At 43.9% G+C, this 23,777-nt stretch overlaps 2 protein-coding genes across 4 annotated transcripts in view; one reads left to right on the top strand and one right to left on the bottom strand.

Moving 5' to 3' along the window:
- atp13a3 (ATPase 13A3) overlaps positions 1-21,861 on the top strand; it is a 64,936-nt gene extending 43,075 nt beyond the window's left edge. For 2 of the 3 annotated variants that reach the window (XM_024004725.2, XM_024004726.2), the window contains exons 7-31: positions 491-574; positions 1,045-1,114; positions 2,564-2,698; positions 3,259-3,331; positions 3,660-3,791; positions 3,993-4,169; positions 4,328-4,485; positions 4,752-4,940; positions 5,145-5,357; positions 5,673-5,792; positions 5,950-5,967; positions 6,063-6,216; positions 6,485-6,730; positions 7,654-7,826; positions 10,111-10,239; positions 10,330-10,409; positions 10,550-10,592; positions 10,705-10,814; positions 10,994-11,090; positions 11,202-11,274; positions 11,696-11,873; positions 12,188-12,366; positions 12,556-12,644; positions 12,809-12,889; positions 13,895-14,852. In XM_024004725.2, the coding sequence (XP_023860493.1) occupies positions 491-574; positions 1,045-1,114; positions 2,564-2,698; positions 3,259-3,331; positions 3,660-3,791; positions 3,993-4,169; positions 4,328-4,485; positions 4,752-4,940; positions 5,145-5,357; positions 5,673-5,792; positions 5,950-5,967; positions 6,063-6,216; positions 6,485-6,730; positions 7,654-7,826; positions 10,111-10,239; positions 10,330-10,409; positions 10,550-10,592; positions 10,705-10,814; positions 10,994-11,090; positions 11,202-11,274; positions 11,696-11,873; positions 12,188-12,366; positions 12,556-12,644; positions 12,809-12,889; positions 13,895-14,305 (3,412 nt within the window). In that variant the 3' untranslated portion in view covers positions 14,306-14,852. The other variant, XM_024004727.2, reaches the window with a different exon arrangement.
- Positions 1-23,777, bottom strand: part of LOC111975565 (KN motif and ankyrin repeat domain-containing protein 3) — a 381,145-nt gene that overhangs the window by 235,234 nt on the left and 122,134 nt on the right. The gene's annotated exons all lie outside the window — the stretch shown is intronic.

Raw genomic sequence — 23,777 nt, 5'->3', positions numbered from 1 at the left:
TCTTTGATGAAAACTTGCTCCAGAGCCCTCAGGACCTCAGACTGGGGCAAAGGTTCACCTTCCAACAGGACAACGACCCTAAGCACACATCCAAGACAACACAGGAGTGGCTTCGGGAAAAGTCTCTGAATGTCCTTGAGTGGCCCAGCCAGAGCCTGGAATTGAACCCAATCAAACATCTCTGGAGAGACCTGAAATTAGCTGTGCAGCGATGCTCCCCATCCATCCTGACAGAGCTTGAGAGGATCCGCAGAGAAGAATGGGAGAAATTCCCCAAATACAGGTGTGCCAAGCTTGTAGCGTCATACCCGAGAAGACTCAAGGCTATAATCGCTGCCAAAGGTGCTTCAACAAAGTACTGAGTAAAGGGTCTGAATACTTATGTAAATGTGATATTTCCATTTTTATGTGTGTGTGTATCCAAGCAAATGTGTTCCAGTGGAGATTTCTGGTTTCCCCTCTTTCACGCATGCCTACGCACACACCACAGGGGCTTGGAAGACCTGGAGGTGACCTGTTCCAACATCCACTCAGAGCACAGCACGGGGCTCACCAGCAACCAGCAGGAGTACAGGTAGAGACTATTCTATTGCACTTTACCCTCGACTGGACTTCGGACTACAGCTACTACTGCAGCTTATTGAATAACCCTGGGGTTTGCCCTTTCCTATGGTAGATTCACCACCCCCATCCCCCAGTGCTAGACTTCACAACCGCCGGCCACAGCAGCATCTCTTGTCGCCTTAGACGACCGGACATCTAATAGCCCAGTCACCTAACAAAGCCCTGACAACACCTGATAATAGCCCTGCTGTCAGTCTGCTCAGAACTGGCCTAATGCTCCCTGTGTATCACATACCCAGCGTCGTGTGTGTGTGTGTGTGTTGAGAGTGTGACTCTGACCTACTTAATGCAGCACTGTCAGTGTCTGCACCTTATCAAGGGTTTTATTACAACCCTTTACAACGGTTTGTTATAAAGTGTAATGAGCTGTTAGTGTTTGAACTGTAAATGTTGAACCCGTTCTCTCATTCTTTCCCACAGGAGACTGTTTTTTGGAGTGAATGAAATTGCAGTGAAAGTGCCTTCAGTTTTCAAGCTGCTAATCAAAGAGGTAGGAGAGGTTTTGGGGTTTAAATAGGAATAAGGCGTTCATATCCACTACTTAAAGAATGCTTGATGTTCTTGCCATGGATCCTTTTTCATTGTCTCTGAGAAGTAATTGATATCATTGGCCTACAGTGAGTGTACAAAACATTAGGAACACCTGCTCTTTCCATGACATACTGACCAGGTGAAAGCTACTCTCCCTTATTGATATCACCTGTTAAATTCACTTCAATCAGTGTAGATGAAGGGGAGAAGACATGATAAAGAAGGGTTTTTAAGCCTTGAGACAATTGAGACATGGATTGTGTATGTGTGCAATTCAGAGGGTGAATGGGCAAGACAAAAATTAAGTGCCTGAGTGTTTCAAGAACTGCAACGCTGCTGGGTTTTTCCGCTCAAAAGTTTTCGGGTGTATCAAGAATGGTCCACCACCCAAAGGACATACAGCCAACTTGACACAACTGTGGGAAGTATTGGAGTCAACATGGGCCAGCATCCTTGTGGAACGCTTTCGACACCTTGTAGAGTCCATGCACCAATAAATTGAGGCTGTTCTGAGGGCAAAAGGGAGTCCAACTCAATATTAGGAAGGGGTTCCTAATGTTTTGTGCACATATATATATTTGTAATAATTTACATCCAAAGGTGCATATGAAAATCAATAGCTATTTTATCTGTGATCCTGATACAGATGTAGGATCTTAATTTGAGCCTGTTTGCTACAGCTGGAAAAGAATCCTTTAGCAACAGGAAATGTGAATTTTAATTCATGGACATTTTTGTAGGGGTTACATTTTTCATAAGGGAAAATCAAGTCTGAAATTTCAAAGTCGAAATTACAAACTTCAGAAGCACTTTTAAACCTCAAATACACTACAAGTTTTACATTTACAGCTCTCCTGCAACAGTGTGGTCCAAATAATGAGAATCATATCCAAGAGCTGTGCGTGGCATTCTAATGAGAACATTCTGTTGAATGGAAGCCAACGGGTTTAAAAAAAAATGTTTTTTTAAATGACCGGACATAATGATTCTGAGTTGTTGCAGGGAGGTTGTCTTTAGTCTAATGAGTGAACAGGGCTAACAATGGCAATACAAACAGCATTTTCCACCTCCGCAGTTCCTCTCAGCTCCTTATTGTCTTTCTATCTCTCTGACGTCTCTCTCGCTCTTTCTGACCTCACACTCTCTGCGACAGTCTCCATCTCGCTCTCTGTCTCTCTCTGTTGTGCGCTCTGTATAAAGAAACACATTGAACCATATGTGTCAATCAAGGGATATTTGGCATTCATTTATACCATCTAAACACTTACGCCAAACCATGACTGGTTAAGTCTGGCTTAATCAATCAGTCATTATTCTAGTAGTATGTCAAAATGGATGTCTTTTGTTGCAGCTTGTTGTTTTGAAGAAGTTGGCTGAACTACCTGTCACCCGGTCTCTCCTCCTGCAGGTCCTCAACCCTTTCTACATCTTCCAGCTCTTCAGTGTGATCCTGTGGAGCGCAGACGAGTACTACTACTACGCCGTAGCCATCGTCTTCATGTCGGTCATATCCATAGCTACCTCTCTGTACACCATTAAAAAGGTACGTCGGCCCCCCTCACGTTCCCTTCTTTGTCTTTCTCCCCTTTCTCAACTCTTCCTTCCTTCCTCCATTTTTACAACATTTATGAAATCATCAAAAGTTAAAGGTGAATCTGGGGCCTTGCTGAACCAGCCTGAGCTCAACAAAGCTGGACTAAGCCAGAGTTAACTGCAATAGCCCCCTCCCCACTCTAATCCCAGAACCATTCAGGCCTGCATGAAAGGGCCCATCTCTGTATGGTCTGCTGCCCCCGAGGCCCTGGGTTCACCCCCTTACAATCACACCGCATAGGTAGGGAGATGGAGGAGGAGGGGTGGAGACTTCTGCCGGTGCCCTGGGTTTACCCAAAGCCCCCTTTAGAATCACACTGCATTTGTGAAGAGAAGGATATGTAGAGGAAGGGCATGGATGGAGAAAGGGTGGAAGAAGAGGGAGGGGGTGAAGGCTTCTCTCTAACCCCGAGGGAAATTAGAAGCTGTTAGCTAGAGGCCTGTTTTTCTAGCACCTGATGTGTGGTTCTGCTTATTTTCTGTTTTCTGAAACTATTCTCTACTTTTCAGCAATACGTCATGCTTCACGACATGGTGGCAGCACACAGTATTGTCCGTGTTTCAGTCTGCAGAGCCAACAACGGTTTGTCTAACTTACCTCATTTCGATTTTATGCACTTTGGCTAGTGTTCAATTAGCCGCTAGAAGGTCACACTTTTTTTTGTGTGTGTCTGCGGCAGTGGGCTCAGGCTGTGCATATGATGCCTCAGCGTTTTCCCCCTGCTGCCCAGAGTGGCAAGAGTAATGAGAGATGTGTGGAACAAGAAAGATGCACGGAATACCTCTCGTTTTCTCTCTCCCTTACCTCCCTCTACTTTCCCTTCCTTTCTCTCTTTCCTCTGCTCTCCCCCTCTCCCCCCTGTCTCCACACCTACTGCCTCTCTCCTCTCCTTTGTGTTGGATCATAGCAGACATCGAGGAGGCCCTGTCCACTGACCTGGTGCCCGGCGATGTCATGGTCATCCCTAGCAACGGGACCATCATGCCGTGTGATGCGGTGCTGGTCAGCGGCACCTGCATTGTCAACGAGAGCATGCTGACAGGTGTGACCTGGATATTCTGCCACAGACAGACAGACGTTGGTCTGTCTCACTACACAAATACAAAATGTATATTTTACATTTGTGCAAAGCAGCACACAACACTACACTCTGTAAATTCTGTATACTTATACATCAAAGCTCCCAGACTCAACCTCAGTCTCCCCTCCTGTCCCTGTCTCTCCCCCCTCCTCCTCCCCCAAGGCGAGAGTGTGCCCGTCACCAAGACCAACCTCCCCAACCCGGGTGAGGGGGACAAGGAGGGTGACGGGGCCTACAGCATGGAGGAGCACAAGAGACACACCCTCTTCTGTGGCACACACATCATCCAGACTCGTTTCTACTCAGGGGAACTGGTCAAGGCAGTGGTGGTCCGCACAGGTTAGTGTGTATGTGTCCTCAGTCACAACACGCGCGAACACTACCTATTTTATTTTTGTTCGATCATGATCTGCCCTCAGATTTATTTTTAGGACCAGTTGTCACATTCTGAATTCTGCTATCTAAATATGCTCGTCTGTGTCCCCCTCCCCCACCAGGCTTCAGCACAGCTAAGGGCCAGCTGGTGCGCTCCATCCTCTACCCCAAGCCCACGGACTTCAAGCTGTACCGCGACGCCTACCTCTTCCTGCTGTGCCTGGTGGCTATAGCCGGTATCGGCTTTGTCTACTCCATCGTCCTCAGCATCATGAACAAGGTACTGGACTGAACATAGCAGGACGCTCTCTCATGGGGCTACTGCCGGGCTGGGGAGAAAGAAGGGAAGAAGTGAGTCAGGGAAGAGGGAGAGTGACTAGTCCTTTTTAGATGGTGTCTAGGTCAGTGGTAATGTGGTCAGGGCATTTCATTGGAAAATGGAGTTGAACTGAAAAAGACTGGCTATTTGGCATCACGTTCAATTCCTACATGAATTCCTATTGTATTGGACTTGTTTTCTTTGCCCTCTCCTCTACTGTGGCCCAGGTGCCAGCCAAGACCATCATCATCGAGTCCCTGGACATCATCACCATCACCGTGCCCCCCGCGCTGCCCGCTGCCATGACGGCGGGCATCGTGTACGCCCAGCGCCGCCTCAAACGCATCGGCATCTTCTGCATCAGCCCCCAGAGGATCAACATCTGTGGCCAGCTCAACCTGGTCTGCTTCGACAAGGTGGACACACACACACACACACACACACACACACACACACACACACACACACACACTAGTAGAGGCTGTGCTTGGGAAACTAGTTGTATTGTGGCCTGGTGATCTGATATGGTAATCGCCCTGCTTAACAGTTACTTCTCTATATTTACTTTGATGAAAGGGTTATTCTCCCCCTATTCACCATCTCTGTTACTTTCTCCTCAGACGGGTACACTCACAGAGGATGGACTAGACTTATGGGGAGTCCAGAGAGTGGAGAATGGCACTTTCCACCTGTCAGAGGAGAATGCCTACAAGGAGAGTCTGGTCAAGTCCCAGTTTGTAGCCTGCATGGCCACCTGCCACTCTCTTACCAAGATTGATGGCCAGCTGTCCGGAGACCCTCTGGACCTGAAGATGTTTGAGGCCACAGGTTGGGTGAGTGACCGAAACTGGACCTTTCACCTCTGTCCTTCACTATTTCTTCATCCGTCCAATGTGTATCATGCAGAGATATGTCGAAAGTATGTTTGACACTTGCTTTGATAGATTTTCCGGCTTACTATTTCTTACTTTGATGTAAGAAATAGTAAGCCGGAAAATATCTCAAAGCATATTCGCTTTCCCCTGACTTTCAATGATGTGCCGATCACACTTATGGGTCCATTTTGAGATGTTGGTCAGTTGAAATATCCACTTTCCATGCAGCTTAGCGTTTCTTTCATGTTTACTACTCCCTCTACTCCTTGTCAGATCCTGGAGGAGGCCACTGAGGAGGAGACCTCCCTCCACGACCGCATCATGCCCACCGTGGTGCGGCCCCCCAAGCAGCTGATGCCCCCCGAGCCCGTCATGTCACCCGAACAGGACATGGTACGAACAGTTTACCCCCCCCGAGAGCAAGGCACTGATGTGTAAAAGATTAAGCTTTGTCACATATTCACCTGTCACATATTCATCTGTCACATATTCTTTGAAATGCACTGTTTGATTGTACATTCACTCTGTTTACTTCACTTTCACACTGTAGGAGCTGTATGACTTGTCGGTAAGTAGTGCTATCGCTCTTGTTTTTAATATTTCTCCTAGGATGTGAAAGATCCGTAGGTGAAAGGTAATTCTGTGTGTTGTGTCCCCATACAGTTGGCCTATGAGATTGGTATTGTGCGTCAGTTCCCCTTCTCCTCGGCGCTGCAGAGGATGTGTGTGGTAGCCCGTCTGCTGGGGGAGAAGCGCATGGATGCCTACCTCAAGGGGGCGCCAGAGGTGGTGGCCAGCCTCTGCAAGAAAGACACTGGTTGGTCTCTTAACGGTTTACTCTGAATTTGACAGTACATTTAGCAGACCCTCCTATTGAGAAGAAGTTATGGCCAGTATAGTAACGAACGAACGCTCTGCTATTCAGTTGTAGCCTTGGACTAAGTGTGATAATCATGGTCACTTCATATGAATGGTGTATTGACACGATGCCGATGCCATGATAAAGACGAGCAGTTTAAGTAAAATGTTTTGTTCCCTGGAATTGTTCATTTTGAAGATGTTTTCGAAACCATCTGTCCGTGTAGTTCCAGAGGACTTTGCSGAGGTTCTGGAGGACTACACCAAGCAGGGCTTCCGGGTCATCGCCCTGGCCCACCGCCGCCTCGAGTCCAAACTCACCTGGCACAAAGTCCAGAACGTCAACAGGGACCAGATGGAGGCCAACATGGAGTTCCTGGGGTTGATCATCATGCAGAACAAGCTGAAGGCTGAGACCGCCGGGGTACTGGAGGACCTCCGCAGGGCACACATCCGCACCGTCATGGTCACTGGTGAGAAAGCGGGCACACCAACATGTTTATCATATCAACATACACAGTAAAACATCATCACTGATCTGACTTGACTTTAAGTGAGATTTGTTTTTTTAACCATTCCTCTCCCTTACCGAACGGTTTGTCCTGTCTGAACTAGTTTCATTGGGTTTGTGAAAGCCATTCAGTAGACTTGAATGCCAATGGTCTTGAATCAGTGATGAGTGACCTCAAGGTATATGCCATTTAGCATAAGCTTTTTTTCCCCAAAGCGACATATAATCATGCATGCATACATTCTACATATGGGTGGCCACAATACTGGTGTTACAAGCGCCATGCTCTGCCAACCGAGCCACACAGGATCGCTATCAGACATGAGTGGTTGTCACTCTCTAATGACAATCACCAGTACCCATTCATACTGTAGCCATACCTCACACACATAGAATGTGATGTTGGCTGTGATGATCGTTGGGTTTTTCTTGTGGTTCTCAACGCTTTACGGAGGTATTCCTGGAATCCAGACTAATAAAGTTCTGGGCCGTGCAGCTTAACGGGCAGAAAGAGCCAAAGTCCAGTCCGGTGTGTCTCTCTCTCTCTCTCTCTCTCCTTTTCTCCCTCTTTTGCTTTCAGCACTGTAAATGTAATCACACAATTATATGGTTTCACCGCCCGCCAACCCCTCTCACTAACCCGTGGCCTGTCATGCGGACCACTGGTCCAGAGCCAGTATGCCCAGGCTGCCCCATCCCAACCCCTACCCAGGTTTAGAGTTTCACAAAGAGCATAGCGCCAGGACAATACCCCCTTGTACCTCAGGGAATAGGAGGCAGTCGCCTCTTGGGCAATGATCTGAGATCTGTTTTGTGTCCACCCACTTCCATAATGGTTATGAGTAGGTCTGTGCCTAAGGGCAACATTTAACATCTTTCCTCCAGGTGACAACATGTTGACAGCCATCTCAGTGGCCAGGGACTGTGGCATGATCCCCCCTCAGGACCGGGTCATCATCGCCGACGCGCTGCCCTCCAAAGATGGTCAGTCGGCCAAGATCAACTGGCGCTACGCAGACAAACCCAGCAAACATGTGGGCAAAGCCCCACGCCTGGAGGTGAGAGATGGACCCCTGGTGGTGGGTGTGGCTAATTACAGCTCTGTCAGACAGACACACACACACACACACTAGATGCTGGGTGAGTGAGATGGAAAACAGAAACACCACACATGTGAGTGCCCTCTGTGGGCCAGCATGAGTCATGATTAAGCTAGTTGCTCTGATCCCCCTCAGTTTCAATGAGAGCCATGCATGGTTACATCAGAACTCAGAAATAGCCCAGTGATCACACGCAGCAGGAATGGATGAATGAATGGGTGTGTTCTGGGTTCTAGACAATGGCAGCCAGTCATTGTCAGATTGTGTCTAGATGCTATCAGGAATATGTATATTTACTGGCATACCTTAAAGGGATAGTTTGGGATTTTGGCAATGAAGCCCTTTATCTACTTCCTCAGTCAGATGAACTTGTGGATACCATTTGTATGTGTTGTTCAGTTTGAAGGAAGTTGCTAACTAGCGTTAGTGCAATTACTGGAAGTCTATGGGAACAGCTAGCATGCTAGCTGTCCTTGTGGACTTCGTCGTTGCGCTAAAGCTAGTTAGCATTGGCTCACAAAACTTGCTCCGACTTCCTTCGTACTGGACGTTGAGACATAAAAATGGTATCCCTAGTTCATCTGACTCTGAGGAAGTAGATAAAGGGCTTCATTGCCAAATCCCTATAAGGTCTCCACATCRGTTTATATGGAAACCAGTGGTAATTTCGTCAACAAAAATAGTGACACAAATATTTTTCAGTGGCAATTGACGAGACTTTAACTAAATAGCTTTTTCATTTCAGTAGACTAAAACGAGACACGAATAAATTACCTCTGTGACTAAAATCTGACTAAGTGGACTGGACAAACGTTTTTGGRGAGATTGAGAGCTTTATTAGCAGCACAGATGTGCAGCACAGTTCTGTTCAGCAGTGGGAAGGATGCACCAAACCCGGGCCTACATCAGGTGAGCTGCGGGGGAGCAAGAGATGAGGCAGACAGACTCCGTCTCTGATTATACACATCACATTAGGGACTCTCTCTTGCTTCCCGTAGATAACCAGTCACCAACAGCTTTCTTGTTGGCTATCCTTTGCCTGGTTAAGAAACACAAGCTGCTTTACGAAATGAAAAACAGTAGCTGCATTGAGTTRAATAGAAAAACAAGTCTAGCTACGTTTTTCTCTCCCTTGAGTATAGAGAAGTAGGCTGTCTTTGAATTTGTAGTCTCGCTCAACCCTCCCACTTTCCCCACTGCATTTCATAGGCYGGTTCTGTAGCCAACTCTCCCTCTTTTCCTCAGAGAAACAGCTTGATTCTAGACCTGACAGTTCAAAAGATATGACCCATAATACCGGTACTACGTGTTTTTCTTTCGATCATTCATAAAGTGGCTCGTTCTAAAACTAGGCTACTTGCGGACCGGACTGTTAACTATTTACTTAGGTGACAACTTGCTCAGTCATAGCAAACAATTTATTGACTAAATTCCTCTTGCCACTACACTGTATCTGACTGGGTAAATAACTCTTATTTAGAGTTAATGGCGACTCAGACTTGGACCAGTACTCGAGCACTGATTCGGACTCTAGGTTTTTATGACTCCATTACATCACAGGGCGAAACAGTCATTAGCTCCCATTCTACTTRTGGACACCAATGTGGCTGTGGCATCTGTGGAACGTTGACCACAATGCCAATGAAGTGACGGATGTGCAACCCTTCCTGCTTTGTGGCACCATCTGGTGATTATGCTTCTCTCGTGCTCTCTCCARGTGTGTGTGTGTGTGTGTGTGTGTGTATTTTTTCTGTATGTAATGTACACTATCTATGTAGGCCGAGTTAAGAATTTACATGGCCAGATAATTCTTATATATGTTTGTCATATTTCTGCTGCTGGGAAGAGAATAGGATGTTACGCAGACAAATATGTTGGTAGGACAACGCTATGTATGTTTGTGCACATAGAAGTCAGTGACGTATGTTTACTATAGGTTAATGAGGCAATACAAATGTGACGTGACTAAAATGAAAGGGCATTTAGTTGACTAAAATGGCCCACTGTTTTCGTCATTTTGACAATAACTACACAATTTTTTTAAAAATTATGTAAAACATTTCACTAAGTCTTAATGATATTTTTGTCAGAGTGCCAAAAATAACATTGATGGAAACTGAAGTTGTCAGTCGCTAGCTTTTACAACTCTACATAAGCCATGTGATATCAATTATCTGCAAGATGTCAACCTTCCCTTGCTCACCTGTACCTGCTTGCCCCCCACCCCTTCCTGTCCCAACAGGAAGTAGAGATCAGTCTAGAGGATGTTTGTCACACTGACGAGCCCAAGTCTCAGGACCAGTACCACTTCGCCATGAGTGGCAAGTCCTTCGCTGTCATCACTGAGCACTTTCAGGATGTGCTGCAGAAGGTAATGGGGTCCATTCCCCAATAAACACATAGCTATTGCTGTTGTGATTTGGTTGTGTCTAATGCATTGTTGTCTGCCTATCTGGTGTAGTTGGTGCTGCGTGGCACAGTGTTTGCCCGAATGGCCCCTGACCAGAAGACCCAGCTCATCGAAGCACTGCAGAGTGTGGAGTGAGTAGAGACGCTGTTAACCCATGGGCACAAATAGCACAGTACACACTCACCCTCTTCATAGATCTGTTTAAATTGCATTCGTTACACATTTTGTAAATTACAGTTAAAAACAGTAAATTATCTTTCCCCATGTGCAGCTATTTTGTGGGCATGTGTGGAGATGGCGCAAATGATTGTGGTGTAAGTACAGACCTCTTTTGAAAGCAATTTTTGTTGTCAAATGATCATGCAGATAGAAGTAAAGACACTATGTTATTGTTTCAACTTGCTCCCCTCCAACCTCGCTCTCTAGGCTTTGAAGAAGGCTCATGGTGGGATCTCTCTCTCTGAGCTGGAGGCCTCTGTAGCCTCTCCCTTCACCTCCAGGACCCCCAACATCTCCTGTGTCCCCAGCCTCATCAGGTAGGCCTGCTCTGGGCCTCAAGCACCAAAACACTACCCATCAGCTCAACATGGCTAACAAACAAACACCAGCCTACTGCCAAGCTTAGAGACTAATCAGTGAGCCTTATAAAAGCACTTGCATGCTGACTCGCTCAATTTGTTCCTAAAAAAAAAACACAAAAACTGTCTATCCACAGAGAAGGGCGAGCGGCTCTCATCACCTCCTTCTGTGTGTTCAAGTTCATGGCACTCTACAGCATCATCCAGTACATCAGTGTCACCCTGCTCTACTCTGTGAGTACAGTACCCCTCCCTTAGTCTCTGCACTCCTGTCAGGATATTACTAGTCTCTGGTGTATACAGTACCTCTGTACCTCTGACCTTATCTCTCTGTAACCATGTCAGATCCTCAGTAACCTGGGAGACTTCCAATTCCTCTTTATCGACATCGCAATCATCCTCCTCATCGTCTTCACCAGTAAGTAGATCAACACTAGCTAGTTTGACACTTGTCCACAAGTGTCCAGACACTTTTATTACGATTTAATTTGGTTTTTAGAAACTTACCCCACCAGCAAAAGACTTGCTCATTCTGCAGTATGGGAGTCATGGATGAATATGAACAAAGTCTCCAAAAACACCCAAATACTTTATTTTAGAAATGGCAAAGCTCTCAGTAGAGTGATGCAAGTCTTTAGATGTTGTTGGTAAGTTTCTATAAACCAGGTGAAATTTTAGAAAATTTAGATTTGGTAGAAAAAAGTGAACTTGTCCTTTTAAATGTTTGATCTACTACCAGCTTTGCTGGGTTTGTACTTCACTCTCTGTACCCATCCTACCTTCCGGTTCCTTACTTTCCCTGTGTCTTTGTCATTGTCTCTCCCACCTTCTCTGTCCAGTGTCTCTGAACCCAGCATGGAAGGAGCTGGTGTCGAGGCGTCCCCCCTCAGGTCTGATCTCAGGCCCTCTGCTGTTCTCCGTGCTTACTCAGATCCTCATCTGTCTGGGCTTCCAGACCATCGCTTTCCTCTGGGTCCGACACCAGGCCTGGTACGACATCTGGACGCCAGAGTTAGAGTGAGTCCAAGTTCAACCCCCAAGCTAACTACTGGACCTATTCAAAACACACCATTGGGGGGACAGCAGTAAGAATGTAAAATCACCAATTCACACCAAAACTGTTCCAGTGCAAACACACCAATAACCTGTAACAATGGACCAATGAGACAACACTACCAGACTCAAAACTAACCAATAAGCCATATACCGTGAATGTCTTATTGTATACCATTACTGCAAACAGTAGGGACGTCGCCAGTCAACTTTTGACTTGTAAAACTGCTTCCCGATCTACATATGACTGTGTGCATCTCTGTTCTCTCCTCTCCCAGTGCCTGCAACTCGTCCCCCCATGTCAACTTCTCCCCGAAGCACAACTCCTCTGAGGACGACCACAACATCAAGAACTACGAGAACACCTCCCTGTTCTATGTCTCCTCCTTCCAGTACCTCATCGTGGCCATCGTCTTCTCCAAGGGGAAGCCCTTCAGACAGCCCAGCTACAAAAACTGTGAGGACCACTACTAACACCAACGTTGCCACGTATTCGCCTGAAAATCGGATAACAGTATAAAAGTGTTATTTAAAAGTGTTGGTTCCAAAATCAAGTTAGGGTTTGAGATTGGTTGGAAATGCAAAAAGAAAAATTCTGTGTAACTGACCTATGTTTGAGTTGTTCTGTCCGTCTCTTTCTCTGCAGGGCCCTTTGTGCTGTCATGTATTGGCTTGTACATATTTCTGTTCTTCATCATGTTCTACCCTGTGTCTGCTATCGATGAATTCCTAGAGGTYAGTGGACATCAACCAGGAGAGACGAGCGTCATACAGATATTCGCCTCAAGCTTCGGTTGAATTGGGTCCTACAGTAATGACTTTGTGAATTAACATGGCGTTGCTTCACTTTTCTTGTTTAAATGTGCTCTTGTGAATCTGTTCCTCTCCCTCCCGTCTAGATTGTGTGTGTTCCGTTTGAATGGAGAATCACTCTGTTCTTCATCATCGTAGTCAATGCAGCCGTGTCTGTCTTGGCGGAGGTAAGACACACACACACATTAAACTGTCCATTTTGCAGTATTCTGGGCTCTCTTTACACCATGTTACGTAGATATTTTTCGCATGTACAGTTTTTGTTTTGTCATCAGTGTTGTCGTCATCAGTGTTTTCATTAAGATGCATAGGTTGTCACGTGGTGTTCGATTGTGCGTTGACTCTGACCTACTGTCGGAAAGTGTTAAAGGATGAAGTGGAGGGCTGAGCTGTGATTTACCATTTGACTATCTTTTCAGTATGAAAAAGCCAGAAACTGCCTCGTCTTTCATTGACATAACCAACTGAAAAAGCCCTCTTGTAACTTGAGCGGGGACACGCACACAATTCCTCCCTTTCTTTAAATACAACCTGCCATCACCACAGTGACGGCCACGCTGTAAACCACTCAGCGCATTAAATCTAATGGGTGGTTGGTTACACACCCAGGCTCTGCTCTTTCTCAATCTCCAAGCGTAGACAAGTGGCAGAAAATGATGACCTAGAGCTGTGTGGCCCAATGATAGAGATGGCTCACTGGTGATTTACTATTAGAAAATGCCCCTGGCTTGCCCTGCGCAGTAGAGCAGTTCTCTCTCCCCGCTCTTGAGCCTCCCAAGCCCACACACAGCTTAGCAGTGACACAAGATGGCGGTCTCGCCAAGGCTGCCAACCTCCCACACACCAACCAATGACGCTCAATGGATAATCACCAGGAACAGATCCCTGTCACACAACAAAATCCACTTTTAAAAAGCACCATCCTGTTGTAGATGATGACACCCTCTTTCTCATTGTATTTATTGTCTTCATTTATGTTGAGAATAACCCCTTTTMCCTCTACTCACGACTAACGCACAGCGCTGAAATCACCTCACATGCCCTTTCAGTAGTTTGACTATACAAAAAACAAATGAGGATAGACAAAATCTGCTTGAGAAAAGCTGTGTGATCAAGTAGCCACTCTGCTCTTTGTAATTTTTTTCCTGCCCACTGCGCCTATTATTCCATAGACCCTCGTCCTTGACGTCGTCTTATGGAAGCTTGTGTTCAGCCGAGACAAGCAGGGCAGCTATGGCACCACCCCTGCCACCCCGACAACACAGGTTGGGAAATCTGACACTCCTCTTCCACCGTCGCTTTTAATCTCCCCTGGTGACCCCCTTCCCCTCCCTTTCTTCTTTCTCTCCTTTCTCTTTCTCTATCACCCAGCACTCTTATTATATAACCTACCCAAACCTTGCATGTGTGGACCTTATTGTTCTCTGACCCTCTTTTGCCCCCTGGCGGGTTGTCTGTGTTATTACTCTCCTCTGGGAGCACGATTCCTTCCTGTATTTAATACCCCCAGCAGTAGTACAGTATTGGCTCCAGTAAGCTCCTCCCGCTGCATGCGCCTCAAAGCGTCCCCTGTTAGCTCCTAACAGTGTGAGTGGAAACCGCATGGTCTCGATCAGGTACAGTTATGTATCCACTGCAGGCTAGCTGAGAAGGGTATGTCTCCCACCCATGGTGTCACTCTTGCTCCCTCCCATGGTGTCACTCTTGATCCCTCCCATGGTGTCACAAATTCTCCTAATTATCTTCTGTTGCACTGCATGTCTGCTTGTTTTGAGGTAATTCTCGGCAGAAAAAGGACAATCCCCCAAACGTATTGTCAGCCATGCTTGACTTGAATTTGAATTACCTAAGAACTAATTCTGTTGAAATTATAGAATTTTTCACGACAGTTAAAAACCATAATAAAACAATGTGTATGCATGCTGCAATAGTGAACCAATCTGAATACCATCACTACCTTTAGGTTATATAGTGCATGTGGTGACATAAGCATGTGAGATCATTCTACCTTCTAAAGGCACAAAAATACAAAAGACAATTGGGAAGACAATTAATGAGGAAACATATCCACAGAGGAAAAAAATATTAATTTAGTTTTCTTTGCCCTTTCCCTCCTCTTGTTGTCGTTGTGCGGTTTCCAGGGTGGCATAGACCTCTGGGGACCCAAGTGTCTGTCGTGGCTGTGCTGCCGGCAGAGGAAGGTACCCAAGGCACTCTACATGCATCTGGCCCAGGAGCTGAGCGTGGACCCCGACTGGCCCCCCAAACCCACCACCACCACCGAAGCCAATCCCCCGCCGCCCGGCAACACCCCAGAAAACTGCTCCTACCAGATCATGGCCGACTCCTAGCACCCCCCCGCCCCCGATCTTGCTAAAGCAGATATACATACACGACCAAAAGGACAAAAAATAAACTGTTGTCTATGAAAAGGACGAGGCGAAAGACTATGAAAGATGGGGTGATGGTAAAAATGGTTTGTGGGATGGACAAATGGGAGTGTGGATCCTCCAGGTATCTGGTCTCCATGCTCTTTGCTGCTCAGATCCATCACAGTGTTCAGACCCTGGCTAGTCTACATAAGCCCCACCAACCAAACCCCTCAACCTGCCGCCACCCCCTGGTCTACAAAGGTTTGTCTACTACACAAATACATCCCAAGGATAGTTTACTCTAGCGATTCTCAACTGGTGGGTCGCAACCCAAATTTGGGTCGCAGGTGGTTTTGAATGGGTTGCAGGTGTCTGGATATTTTATTTATTTACTCAGTCTGAACTTAAACCAGTTAGAGAGTGATTAAATAATTTAATCTGACCTATTTTTCTTCAATCACTGTATTTTCAATCTAGAGCTAATTAGCAGCGCTGTTGGTTGATTTTGTGGTCTCAAACCAGTGAGTTTATTAACATACATTTTTCCAGATTACATTTTTCCAGATTGCATTTTTGCAAATTTTCTTTGCAATGCAAATACACTATGACCAAAGGTATGTGGACACCTGCTTGTGAAACATCTCATTCCAAAATCATGGGCATTAATATTGAGTTGGTGCCCCCTTTGCTGCTATAACAGCCTCCACTCTTCTGGGAAGGCTTTCCACTAGATGTTGGAACATTGCTGCGAGGATTTGCTTCCATTCATACACGAGCATTAGTGAGGTCAGGCACTGATGTTAGGCGATTTGAGTCTGGATCACAAAGGTGCTCAATGGGGTTGAGGTCAGGGCTCTATGCAGGCCAGTCAAGTTCTTCCACACCAATCTCGACAAACTATTTCTGTATGGACCTTGATTTGTGCACAGGGGCATTGTCATGCTATAACAGTGAAGGACCTTCCCCAAACTGTTGCCACAAAGTTGGAAGCACAGAATCGTCTAGAATGTCATTGTATGCTGTAACGTTAAGATTTCCCTTCACTGGAACTAAGGGGCCTAGCCCGAACCATGAAAAACAGTCCCAGACCATTATTCCTCTTCCACCAATCTTTACAGTTGGCACTATGCATTGGGGCAGGTAGCATTCTCCTGGAATCCGCCAAACCCAGATTTGTCCGTCGGACTGCCAAATGGTGAAGCGTGATTAATCACTCCAGAAAACGCGTTTCCACTGCTTCAGAGTCCATTGGCGGCGAGCTTTACACCACTTTAGCCGAAACTTGGCAATCTTAYGCTTGAGTGATGCTGCTCGGCCATGGAAACCCATTTCATTAAGATCCCGACGAACAGTTCTTATTTTGACGTTGCTTCCAATGGCAGTTTGGAACTCTGTAGTGAGTGTTGCAACTGAGGACAGACGATTTTTACGCGCTTCTGCACTCGGCGGTCCCGTTCTGTGAGCTTGTGTGGCCTACCACTTCGCGGGTGAGCCTAGACGTTTCCACTTCAAAATAACAGCCCTTACAGTTGACCGGGACAGCTCTAGCAGGGCATACATTTGACGAACTGACTTGTTGGAAAGGTGGCATCCTGTGACAGGACCATGTTGAAGGTCACTGAGCTCTTCAGTAAGGCCAATCTACTGCCAATGTTTGTCTATGGAGATTGCATGGCTGTGTGCTCGATTTTATACACCTGTCAGCAACGGGTGTGGCTGAAATAGCTGAATCCACTAATCTGAAGGGGTGTCCACATACTTTTGTGTATATATAGTGTATCAAATCGCGACTGAGCCAACCTGGTTTAATTTGTGTCCGGGGCAAAACCAGTTGAGAACCACTGGTCTACTCTATATCCACCCCACTTCTCCTCCTCACCCGCTCTACCTGCAGTCCAATAGTCCTTGGTGTCGACAGGCTGGGTCCTGTGGCAGAGTCAGACCCCCGTGCTGAAATATGCAGCAACCGAACACACTCCAATCTTAGTTCTTATTTCTACAGTTGTAGTTGCTGCTGCCGTGATTCCTCCAGGAGCTCAAGATCTTCTCCCATTTGCTTTTGTTTGTAAGCAGCCACCAGCCATCTCCACTAAAGGTGGTTATCACATACAGGAGACTCGAAGCATTGGATGGTCATGAACCCAGCTCCCATATAGCCATTGTTACATGGTGGTTGGAACACTACTGCTTACCCAACAGTACTGTAATCCTATGTGCTGACAGAACCTTTTTGTATTATGAAACAGTATGTGCGCTCAAGAGGCAACATGCAACGGCTTGGAATCATGTGTAGCAGCAATCCCCCCCCCCCCCCCCCGCCCCCCCCGCATGTAGAAACCATCCATAGGTGAATAGACTTGCAAAATCGTGTCAAACTGGCCACACATGGGCTAGCATTACTCCGCATAAAAACTGTCTTTGGAAAAAAAAAAAAATCCTGTATTGCATTTCTTCCCATGGAAGAAGAATCAAGGTATGATAATGGCATTGTGAAATCCATTAGCTAGCTGTATGCTCTCCATACAGCCGGCAACACATACTGTACTACCGATACACACTGCGCTATAGCCATAATAGCATGCATGTATAAAAAACTGAACAGTCAAAAGTGAAATCAAAGGGCTAATACTCATTGTCCATCAGAGGAAGCTGCTGGGTGGAGATCTAGGATGACGGGCTCAAATCAAATACAATCTAATTTCATTTGTCACATGCTTTGTAAACAACCGGTGTAGACTGAGTGAAATTCTGGGTCCTTTTCCAACAATGCAGAGTTAAAGATAAAAAAATTACAATAGAAATACTAACAAGGAATAAATAACAATAACAAGTAAAAAAAAAACTAAAACAAACATGGCTATATTCAGGAAGTACCGGTACCGAGTCGACGTGCAGGAGTACAAGGTAATTGAGGTCGATATACACATCAAGTAGGTATAAAGTGACTAGGCAACAGGATAGATAATGGACAGCCGCAGCAGTGTATGTGGTGAGTGTGAAGTGTGTGTGTGTGGCATCAGTATGCATGTGTGTGTGTGTGTGTGTTGGGGGTGTAAGTGAGTGTGTAGGTAGAGTCCAGTGTGTGTGCATAGTCCGTGCAAGAGTTAGTGCAAAAAAAGAGTCAATGCCGGTAGTCCGGGTAGCCATTTCCTTATCTATTTACCAGTCTTGTTTAGCAGTAGTGCTAAGCGATTAGTGTTTTTTTGGAGGTTGATTGGATTATTAAAAAATAATCACGGTTTTAGGTTGCGATTATTTGGGTTAAATGCTGCCCATTACTGCTGATCACTTATTAACCATTTGTTCACATTACTTTAATATAGAATATATTTCAGTGTATTACWTTTGTTTTATTTGATGACTTTATTTCATTACAAGTCATCTCATGTCTATAGAGCTGCTGTCTGACAAAATCACTATTTTMTAGCTCTTCAAAGTAAATAATACTTGTATGACTGCTGAATAAGAACGATCAATCACTTTGATCATGTATTTTCTGGTAGAGATACCTGGCGAAGCAACAGCCGCTCTGTCACCTCACGATCGTGCATTCTTGTCTCTTCCTGTAGCAGGCGTAAAAGAAACATAGACCGGACAAGTAGATGCACAATGGATTATGGTCATTGTAGTTAATTACCATGTTTTATGCACTAAACTATGTAGAATACTGACCTGTTGGAAACTACATCGCACAGTTCAGGCTGGATCTGATTTATCTTGAGAGAAACTGTACAATGTGCGCATTGAGCATACAYAAATAATCTGAACAGAATGGAATTCAAATAATTTAACCAAATTTAGCCAATTAGTTGCTTAAAGCAACAAAAAATAAACTTAATTGCTCAGCTATATTTAGCAGTCTTATGGCTTGGGGGTAGAAGCTGTACAGGGTCCTGTTGGTTCCAGACTTGGTGCACACTGGTACTACTTGCTGTGAGGTAGCAGAGAGAACAGTCTAAAACATGTGAGAGAAAAGTCTGAACGTGTTTGATACCATTTAATTCTAACCATTACAATGAGCCAGTCCTATACCTCTGCCACCATTGTTGTCCATATACTCGAAGATACAGTACACAAACATGCACGCGCACACACACACACACACTCTGTCGCGATTCATATATTCTCAACAGCTAAATTGGTTCACATTATTTCATAACATAAAATGTACTGTGTGCATTGCTGTCCACCCTCATGTGTTGACCATATTGTAGATGTCATATTTTCTGCCGGTCAGTTGTGTACTACCTAAGCCAGTCTTTCTCCTCATAGTAGCAGATCACATATCGTCAGAGATCCTAGTTTGTGTTCATCCAAAATGTGTTTCAGAATTGTCAGAAACACGGTACTGAGAGATACCGCTAGAATGCTAGTTCAAATCAAATGACATGTTAAGGCAGTGTTAACTTATCTCGTTTTTTTTCTGCATTAATCACTTTTGTTTCTTTTTTAAGATTCACATTTAAATTTCAAGAATAACAAACGGTTGTTACTTACAATGTCCTAGTTATACATGATTACCTGATCAACCCTTACAGATCTCTATTGTAATGTTAATGATCTCCTGTGTGTTGGTAATATGGCAGGTCCTACGGGCTTAAGAAAAAGGACTTGGTTCAGAACAGGGCAGCACGGCTGGCCCTTGGATATACACAGAGAGCTAATATTAATAATATGCATGTCAATCTCTCCTGGCTCAAAGTGGAGGAGAGCATGCTTGTATTTGAATGCACCAAGCTGTCTGTTTGAACTACTGGCGCACAGCTCGGACACCCATGCATACCCCACAAGACATGACACAAGAGGTCTCGTCACAGTCCCCAAGTCCAGAACAGGCTATGGAAGGTGCACAGTACTAAATAGAGCCATGACTACATGGAACTCTATTCCACGTCAAGCAACTCATGCATGCAGTCAAATTAGATTAACAAAAACAGATTAAAGAAAACACCTTATGGAACAGCGGGGACTATGAAGCAACACAAACATAGGCGCATACACACGTACACATGGGTTTTTGTACTGTATATATGTGGTAGTGGTGGAGTAGGGGCCTGAGGGCACACAGTCTGAATGTATTGTAATGTTTTTAGAATTGTATAAACTGCCTTAATTTTGCTGGACCCCAGGAAGAGTAGCTGGCAGCAGCTAATGGGGATCCATAATAAATACAAAATATGATAAAGGCGTATACAATGCACACTAAAGAGCATTTTCCAGAAATATCGGTCATTGATTGACGATATGACCAGGGGCAATAGTACATCCTTATGTGCCAATTCACGTGTCTAAACCAACTCTATGATTGAATCCATGACAGTTTTGCTTTTAGTAAGTTTTAGTAAGTATTTTTACTCAATGTTTCTGAAGAATTATTCACATTGGTGGTGTTATTTTCTTCTGTTCAGGGGATCTTTCCTAAATATCTGTAGAAGACTCCGATTTATTTTTAATTTTTTTAAATGTGGCATTTACTTCAATTCAAAATCAAATGTTAGTTTGTTGAATGATTATATAAAACAAACCATATTTTGTCTTTCCCAAAGAGTAAAGAACATTTTAATCAATGTTCAAATGGTTGTAAACAAGTAATATCTGTTTCCAGATCGGTCCAAAAAGCCGAAATACAAATCAGACTGGAATATTATGTGTACATTTACAGTATTTGTGTGTTAAAATTTTGCTTAAATATTGTTTAGAGATGTGCTTGAAGTCTGAAGTCTATTTTTCATTCATCTAAGGGCTGTAGTGTTGCTTTCTACTCTCTATTTGTGGTACTGTTTTGTCACGATCAGTTGTCTGTCTTTTTTTTTTTAAATTTTACCGGAACAGCAATGCTGTGTTCATCTTTCTGAATTAGACATGATTCTATTGGGCATTTCTATAATTATTTAAGCCAATGATGAGGTGCGATTGTTATATATAGTTATATTTTTAAAGCCTGGAATGTTGCTTGGTGAGGTGAAAAACTCCTTGCCCTACGACCAATATCTAGTCTTGTGAGGAATATTTCTTCTCAGTACTCTGAAAACAGTTACTATGAATCTAATGATTGAAATAAGGGATTCCATATAATATCCAGTGCCTTCAGAAAGTCCCACCCCTTWACTTTTTCCACATTTACAGTGTAAAATGGATTGCATGGAGATTTGTCACGGATCTACACACAATACCCCATAATGTCAAATGTTGTTTTTAGAATTTATTTGACAAATTAATTAAAAATGAAATCCTGAAATGTCTTGAGTCAACTATTCAACCCATTTGATATGGCAAGCCTAAATAAGTACAGGAGTAAACATTTGCTTAAGTTGCATAGAATAATAGTAGTTAACATTATTTAGTTAGTAGTTAACAATTATCTGGAAGGTCCCTCAGTTCAAAAGTAATTTTCAAGCACAGATTCAACCGCAAAGACCAGGGAGGTTTTCCAATGCCTCGCAAAGAAGGGCACCTATTGGTAGAAAACAAAAAGCAGACTGAATATCCCTTTGAGGGTGGTGAAGTTATTAATTACACTTTGGATGGTGTATAAATACACCCAGTCACTACAAAGATGCAGGTGTTTTTCCTATCTGTAGCCGGAGAGGAAGGAAACCGCTCAGGGATTTCACCATGAGACCAATACTGATTTTTAAAACAGTTAGAGTTTAATGGCTGTGATGGGAGAAAACTGAGGATGGATCAACAACATTGTAGTTACTCAACAATACTAACTTAATTGACAGAGTGAAAAGAATGAAGCCTGTACAGAATAAAAACATACATCCTGTTTGCAACAAGGCACTGACGCAATACTGCAAAACACTTGGTAAAGAACTTTTTGACCTAATATACAAAGTGTTTTGTTTGCTGCAAATCCAACACATCACTGAGTACCACTCTTCATATTTTCAAGCATGGTGGTGGCTGCATCATGRTAGGGTATGCTTGTCATTGGTGAAGACTAGGGAGTTATTTAGGATCAAAATAAATGGACTAGAGCTAAGCACAGGCAATATCCTAGAGGAAAACCTGATTTGCTTTCCTGGGAGACAAATTCACCTTTCAACAATAACCTAAAAAACAAAGCCAAATATACACTGCAGTTGCTTACCAAGACAACATTGAATGTTCCTGATTGGACTAGTTACAGTTTTGACTTAAATCTGCTTGAAAATCTATGGCAGGGCTTAAATGGCTGTCTAGCAATCATCAACAACCAACTTGACAGAGCTTGAAGAATTTGAAATGGCATAATAGGCAAATATTGTACAATACAGGTATGCAAAGCTCTTAGACTTACCCAAAAACACTCACAGCTGTAATTGCTGGCAAAGGTGATTCTAACGTGTTGAATACTTATCTAATCAAGATATATTTGTGTTCTATTTTTCATAAATATATAATTTTTCTTCCACTTTGACAGAGTATTGTGTGTGGATCGTTGACAAAAAAATCCCACTCCAACAAAAATGTGTAAAAAGTAAACGGGTGTGAATACTTTCTGAAGGCATTGTATTGGCACCTCAGTTTGACAAATATTGTTTCTGGGCAGAAATATTCTGACAATCTTTAGTTGAATGTTCGTTTTCACTAGCACCTGGCACCTAAAATATGTAAATGATGCTTTGAGTTTTTATACACAGTCTGTATGTAAAATCACAATGTACAGGCTGAAGAATGTGCATTGCTGTGGATATCACAACCCCTCTCCTCTAGAGAGGATTGTTTTGCTGCTAGGGGAATGATTCTCTCAACTGTCATAACCATGTACCTTAATGCTTCAACTTTGAATCCATAATGATAACCCTAAAACTTGCAAATTGTTATTCTGCTAAATTATATTTTACCCAGATACGGCTCTATCATAGCAATGAAGTGTATGCTGAAACTCTATGCTCTTAAGGTACATTATACCGGTTGTTGACATCTGTAGTCACCTGTTTTTTTATTAAGTGTTTGAAACAAACCATTGAGGCATTTAGAACATATCAGCCACTGAGTCTGTAGAACTTCCAGTGGAATTGTTTCCTCAGGGAAATGTGTGTATTTGTAACGTATAGAGAATTATAATAAAGTTAATACCTAACCGAATGGAAAACAAAGCCTGTTGGTAAACATATTATTACAATTTTCTATGTCATTGTTTGTGTGTAGATTGTTTGTTGCCACAAAATCTAATCTCCCAACCCTCAGTAAGAAAACATTTTTTTTTGTTGCAGAGATGTAGATTGCTTGTAATTTATATCTTTATTTTTCTTTACTAAGGATTGTTTCTAATTTCTTTAGATTTCTTTTGATTGTCTTTTCAATAAATGTGGTCTTCAAAAAACATGTTTGACTACTTTATAGTTTTTTTTAAATTATATGAAAAATTTAGTCCGGGATTTAATCCAATCGTGCTTTGTCGACAATGTGCCATTTACAGGTAGTTTGCGATTGAGCGGACATATGCAGCATTTACCATAAACGCAGACTGTTCTTATTATACCTCCGTGATGCGGATTCCTTGAATGCAGGAACACATGCGCCTTTAAAATGTGAATGTATGTATGTTGCTGACAAAGCGCAATCACATTGAATCCCGGGCATAATAGAGCCCCACAGTGGCAGTGGCAGAATACCCATAAAACCTAGTGGTCTAACAGGGAAATGGTTCCAATCGTTTTGCCAACATTAATTTTGCCCATGCAAACAACAA

Source organism: Salvelinus sp. IW2-2015, linkage group LG16 (genome assembly GCF_002910315.2).
Source record: "Salvelinus sp. IW2-2015 linkage group LG16, ASM291031v2, whole genome shotgun sequence".
NCBI classification, from domain to species: Eukaryota; Metazoa; Chordata; class Actinopteri; order Salmoniformes; family Salmonidae; genus Salvelinus; species Salvelinus sp. IW2-2015.
Note: the sequence above shows the minus strand (reverse complement) of the source record. Positions and strands in the feature narration are given on the sequence as shown.